General features: G+C 50.9%; 1 protein-coding gene across 1 annotated transcript; it reads left to right on the forward strand.

The window, feature by feature from the left end:
- Nucleotides 1-2,157: 2,157 nt before the first annotated feature.
- On the forward strand, nt 2,158-5,983 carry LOC144142366 (uncharacterized). The gene is made up of 2 exons (XM_077673831.1): nt 2,158-2,400; nt 5,608-5,983. The coding sequence occupies exons 1-2, from the start codon at nt 2,182-2,184 to the stop codon at nt 5,809-5,811; spliced, it is 423 nt and encodes a 140-aa protein (XP_077529957.1). The 5' UTR covers nt 2,158-2,181; the 3' UTR covers nt 5,812-5,983.
- The last annotated feature ends 532 nt before the right edge of the window (nt 5,984-6,515 follow it).

A 6,515-nucleotide genomic window follows, 5' to 3' on the forward strand; every position in this document is an offset into this window, starting at 1 on the left:
GCCAAACACAACAGAAATTAAATACAAAAGACTCCTGTAATTTTTCTCCGAACCCATTTGAACGGTTCGAACCGGAACGGAATGGTGCTCCGGAACCGATCGAACCCGGAACAGAACCCGAACCGAAACGGAAAAAAATTCCGGTTCGACACCTTGTGTGCAATGCGTGGGATGTCGACAAGGAAATGTTGCAAAAGTTCACCTCCTTGCTGAAATCTATTGAAGAACCGGAAGCTTTCCGTTATCTAGTGGCGTTTCGGGTCGAAATATTCATCCAGCGCTGCGACGACTTCTTCCTGGGTTTCTTCAGAGCGACTCGCCAGCCAGAATCTGCTAAGTCCTCGTGTTCAATGCTGCTACGAGCAACGCCCTGTTTTAGATGCGACTACATCTCATTCACTCGCCTTGTCCCTCCATACGGCGTTGTTGTTGTCCATCCACACCCCTCCCCCATTCTCCTCGCCGTGCGAGCTGCGCTCTCCGCCGCTCACCCCATCTCCTCTCCGATAGCGAACTCTCTCTCGCGAGGGTCATTGGATTGGATTGAAGTGGATTGTGTTGCGTCATAGCTGCGCCACGTTGCGTCATAGCCGCGGCAGGGGGTTCACGGTACGTTTCACACGATGGGAGAATCAGCCTAACGAAAACAACAACGGAACCCCCTATGCGTCGCATCTACACAGGGGTTCCCGCGAGGGGAGGTGGGAGTAATTTTTTTCGCTGTGTCGGTAACCCCCGTTGCCTCGAAATGAGCTTCTGTCTTGACGACGCACGGTTCCCAATCGTCCCGCGCGCCGCCATATATCCGGAAGCTGATGGTGGGACATGGCTGACGTTGTCATTGCCGCAGGGTCCTGAAGGGCCGTTCCGCGGTGCTGCCCGGACCGTTCTTCTGTTACTGCATGGGTTCTTTTCTCGCTCGTCGCCACTGTTGCATAGTAGGCGCACACACGGTGCGTGGACGACAGACGAGGCCGGCGCTGGGGACTGCACCATTTATTCGGCCGAGGACGGAATATTTAAGCGAGGGAGAGTGAGTTGGAAGGAGGAAGGGACGGGGAAAGACACATGACGCCCAGTTGATGCGCCACACGCCTGGCTCAGGCGGCTGGAGATAACACAACTCGACGATTTACAACATCTCCCGTCCCCGTCCTCATTTGCGCTTTCGCTGAAATGTCACCGTACCATACCTCCCACGCTCACCACCCCTTTATGGGGTTATACGGGGTGCATACGACAGTTATGGTATTAGCCCCGAGATGGGATTATTAGTGCGACATGATTGTGATTGTAAGTTCGAGTTCGTGACACGTCGGATACGCCGAAATGCCTACGTGCCCGGTTGTTCAGCGGCCAGAAAATGCTGACGCAATACTGGGAAATTCCCACCTAGTTTTTTCTGGAAGTTTTTTGCCGTGCATGGGTTAATGGTGCCTTAATGGAGCAGCATGAGTGAAGGTCGTCGGAACTACACCAACCGGAGGCCCTTTCAAGCTTTCAGCTACCTTCTGTCCGTGCGCAAAGTTATTAAGCGCAAACTCCGCTCGGGGAAGTGGAGAGCTAGGCCAACAAGTGCGACGGAAAGGGCCGAGAGGGCGAGGAGCCCGCGAGCAGGTGCGCCCTCAAGAACGAAACGCTCCCCACGGTGGGAACTGCATTCGGGTCCCTCGCGTTATCGAACCGGCGTCTATCACCGCAATCGGGGCGCACAGCATTTCCCTTGGGTTCGTGATGCACAGTACGTGTTGCATTAATAAGTGAGCCCCCTTAAAGAATTTTCCTCGACCCCACGTCTTCATTCATGTTAAAACTTTGCACGAAGATCGCATTTTGCATTCTATGTTATCGAACACCAAGAACAGCGACGGCGCTGACTGCTCGTTCAGAGGACAAATGAAAACGATTTTAGGCGCACGCGTAGGGCCGGTGACCACCTGGAATATGCCGAATACAACACGCGATTCACCACGAAGCGGCATCGCGTGCTACTTTTAGTGCAAGGTGTCACGTGGTCACGGTCTATAAATACGTCGAAGGGGGCCGTCACTTGACGCGACATCAACCGCCGCTGCAGCAGCAGGGGTGTTTCGGGCAACTGCGCCTTCCAAGTTGAATGGCCCTGCGGTGGCCTAGACGTGACCTCGGCACGCGCTTGAAACACTTTCGGCGGAGAGGCAGATGGCGGGGCCCGTCAGTTCTAACCGCGTTTCAAATCGGTCAGCCATTGGACGCATCCTCAGTGCAGTGTTGGCTGAAAGCATGGCGGTCTTCTTCCTTCCCCTCGCAGTAATGCCGATGACTGCGCTGGTGCTCATCGTCAGCGGATGCCTGATCATCGTCACGTCGCTCTTCATGATGTGCTACTGCATGGCAAGGCTACGCACGCAGCTGAAGAGGGTACGCGCACCTCCTCCCCGGCTGGGTGGCGGCGCCGCTGTTGCCGATCTCTGTATAAAGCACTTGGTTCATTGGTTTGCGGATATGGTCGTTTTGTTCTGCGAGTTCTCATACAGGAAGTGTGCTCGGAAAGTGCAGTAGTATAGGGTTAAAGACAACCATCAGAGGTCGAAAATAACGCTTAACAGGCCTGCAGAACACCCTTATGAGCTTCCTTTAGTGTAGGTAGTAAAGTACTAGGAGAGGAGTACTAACACAACTGTCCTGGACAAATAGTCAGGAGTGATCCAATGCACATGGAGGGAATCAGGTGCAGAATTAGTACGGGCCTTCGAGTATTCGGCAAGCATTCTGAAGAGAAGAACAGTACGCAGGCTACCGCTGCCAATAAAATGAGAGTTGCGCAGTCAATGCGTGTCCCGGTGGTGACCTGAAACTTGCGCGAAAACATGCCTCAAAAGAAACCATCGGTCATCCCGCTGAGCCTCCTGGGAAAGAGGAATGAGTAGCTCGCTTTGGGATTACAGAGCGAGCGCCTTCAATGGAGTGTATACGGGCAGACCCGGACTGACGACATTCTGTCAAAGCTCGAATCTAGAGCAACTGGTGGGCCATCTGGGAACCAGAATGACCAACGAGGGCCTAGACTAGACGCAGGGGGACAGAGGGAACTCATGCGCGAAGAATGAAGTTGAGCGGAGCAGGATATGTAGGGTGAGGAAGTGAAAGCGGTAAAGGTCGTGAATTGGCCATACACAGGATGCCCAGACTCTCTCCTTTCTTGTGCCAGTCGCATGCGCTTCGAGGGGTCGGCTCGGTGCGTCTGGAAAGCCTCGCCCTGGCGGGCTCTGGCCGACAAACCCGCACCCGGTGCGGATATAATTGCGGAAGCATTTCTAACGCTTTGGAGACCACCGCCATATACGTGCCGATTAAAAGAGCGTTTCCAGAAGTCCACAAGAGTAGAAATTAGGACAAAAAGTTTTACAGACGCCGCGGTCAAATTTGTTCAAATACAGCGTGAATGATACCACGTGACGCATATTACAGCCCCCCCCCCGTTCATTTGGACTCCTCTTTGTTTTGGTTACGGGGCTCTGCGACCAGGCAAGGAAATGCTGCCACGGAAAGGAAGCCAGCCAACAGCAACGACATTCTCCACGACTATTTATTGAGCACACTAAACTTTTTTACACCCCTTTATACAACAAGGGTGTAGCATAATCGGAAAAAGGGTGTTGGGAGGACTTTAAACCTTTTTTCTTGAATCTCAACACACTTTTCCTAGCTCTACACCCTCTTTTGTGAAGAAAAGGTGTTGATCAACTTCAACACCCTAAATTTTTTTTAGGGTGTTGAAAGGGTGTGGACAAGGTGCTCTTATTTTGAATAAGGCCGTGCTTGGATGCATAATAGCACTGTAAAGAACAAGACATCCTGTCACATACTTCTCTACTCGCAAGAAATTTCCAAACGCAAAAAAAAAAGCTCGTACCCAATGATCGCTCGTTTCCATATGCGGTGCACCTCATGCCCCAAGTTTAGCTTTGGCGCGCGAAACACCAATTTGAACATTCAAAATTAAGAAAACTATAGTCGTGTGGCGAAAAGGGTGTACCGACTGCAACACGCTTGGCTCTTTGTAAGGTGTTGAAACGGTGTGAAATAGGTGTTCAGTTGCAAAGAAAAAACAGCGGAGCGGGGTGTCGACCTAGTTTCTTCCGGTGTTGCTAAGTTTTGTTATGTTTGCTAAGCTTTGCAATGTTCTTGCTAAGCTGCTAGGATGACCGCTGAAGGGTGAGGCCAAGTTTAACCGGATTTTACAAGGCTGTTCCAGTGTCCGCCCTCCCCCTCCCTCCCCCCCTTCCCCCCCCCCCCCCCCCCACTGCCACAGGATCCAAGGGAGAAACAAGCTAGGTCGGCCCCCAGCTATATATATGCTGTTTCTCCAGCCTTGCACCACTATTGCAAGCTGCGCCAATTTTTATGCCTTTTAGAATCCAAAAAAAGACTAGTACCTATGAAATGGTATAGTAAGAGGTGCGCATACGCATACGCCCCTTGTGCTCACACTCTAACAAGCTCGAAAACCGACTTCACTGTTATAATACGCTATCTCCGGTGGTGCACCCTTTACATGTGCCGCAGTTCTTTGTCTTTGTATTTTTTTTTGCTAACGGCACCGAAACTAGCTCAAGCTTAAACAGCTTCGCTGGTAATAAATTATGCCAATTCATATTGGTTTCAACATCGTGACTCCCCACTTGTAGAAAATGTTCAGTCCACCCGTGTAAACAGGTACAAAATACCTCCAAAGTTGGAGGTCTCTTCACCTTTTTTCCTAGTTGGCGGTCTTTTCTTACACCGTTCTTCTTACACCTTTTTTCTTTACGCCATTTTTCTTAGTTTCGAACACCCTAATTTGTAGCTTTACACCCTTCTGGGAAAAAGGGTGTTGAAATAATGAACACCCTTTTTCAAGGGTGTTAAGGTGGCGGGGAAGATTTGTTTGGTATTTAATGAAATTCTGTAAGTTATGGAACATAAAAACTACCTCGTGATGAAAAAGTTTTTGCAAATCCGCGTGTTGATTTTTATATTCTCATAGTAAAATCCATAGTTCTAAAATTAGCGCTAAAATAACTGTTTTTTGCGACAAGCCTACCGTCTCGATCGGGCGGCTTTCCTCTGCTGGATATAATGGATATAAAAGCAAGAAGAGCACATGTATTAGTAAGTAAGTATGCACTCCCTGTACCGCCTGCATCCCGTTGGTTTCCTTGCTCAATTCATTTGTGTTCCAAGTGTAACTTGTGCGTATTGACTGTTTGCGTTGAATGCTGCGCGCTCCGCCGATCCACATTGCCACGCGTACCTGCTGCCATGGCCGCACTCTTATTTTAGGGTGTTGAGCAACCTTACACCCTTTTTTTAGGGGGTTCACACGAACACCCTTTTTTCACCCGTACACCTTTTTTTCGCCAAAACACCTTTTAAAGGTGTTCGCCACGGGGCAACATTATTACACCCTTTTCGGCCAACAAGGATGTAAGAAAGTTTAGTGTGAACAACAAAACGTGGTCAAAATTCGAATAGGTTCGGAAATGGATGCATTTCGGACTGAGCTGCTTCCTTCCCGTGCACACTGCGAGGACTTCTCGAGAAAGACCCGTCGGAAGACTGAGCGCTCGGCGTGCGCACGCGCAGGCCCTGGAGGAGGAGCGCGCCCTGCGGGCCCGCAAGCACGAGTCCGGTTCCGAGGGCCCGTACAGCGAGTTCGTGGACACGTACGGCTCCATGATGCCCCCCAGGCAGCAGCCCTTCTCGTCCAGCGTCTTCCAGAGCGGGGACCAGGCGGGCCTGCGCTCGCGGAGGCTCTCCAGCATGCCCGGCCGCGCCGTCTCCTACTGACTCCCGAAAAAACGCGCCCGTTTACGCGATCCTTCTGCGACGAGAATTATTGACGTGTCAAATCGTCACGTCCGAGTGTGTGCGTTGCTTTAATGAAAGATACAAGACATGAAATACGCGCCATAAGTCGTTCCACTCTGTGAAGGTGAATGACCAGCGAAGCTCAAGTTTTTTCACACGACATGTAGGTGACGCAGAATTTAGGTGGTAGGTATAAGTACCTACATTTAATTTTCCTAGAGCGTCGACAGCGGCATACACCACCACCACCATCGTCGTCAGCCTAATTAGTTCCACTGCAGGACCAAGGCCTGTTCCGTTGGCCTCCGAACGCTCGTGTCCTGCGCTGCCATAGTCCATATATTCTTTGCCTCTGAACTCCCAACTACTTCGTCCCTCTATCGATAGAGTTGTTGGCCTTCCCCTTCTCCTAGACGCGTCTCTCGGTATCCACTCTGTTAGCCCAGTGGTGCACCGGTTATATCGCCCCATTACGTAGTCATAGTATTACCCGCAGCTGGGTGGCGAGATCCTTGCGTGGTGAAGGAGGGCTCTTTCTGACCCTAAAAGTCTTCCCAGTACACTAAATTTTTTCGCGCTTTGTAAGCGTGAGTGTCGGCGATTTTTTGCACGCTTGTTGCATGCGTGATGTCCTTTCACCCTGAAAAATCACGCTTCCTAAGCGTGACTCACGGAATGCGTAA

The sequence above is a fragment of the Haemaphysalis longicornis genome, unplaced genomic scaffold (assembly GCF_048455015.1).
Source record: "Haemaphysalis longicornis isolate Haplotype H1 unplaced genomic scaffold, Haemaphysalis longicornis Haplotype H1 scaffold_6, whole genome shotgun sequence".
Taxonomy (NCBI): domain Eukaryota; kingdom Metazoa; phylum Arthropoda; class Arachnida; order Ixodida; family Ixodidae; genus Haemaphysalis; species Haemaphysalis longicornis.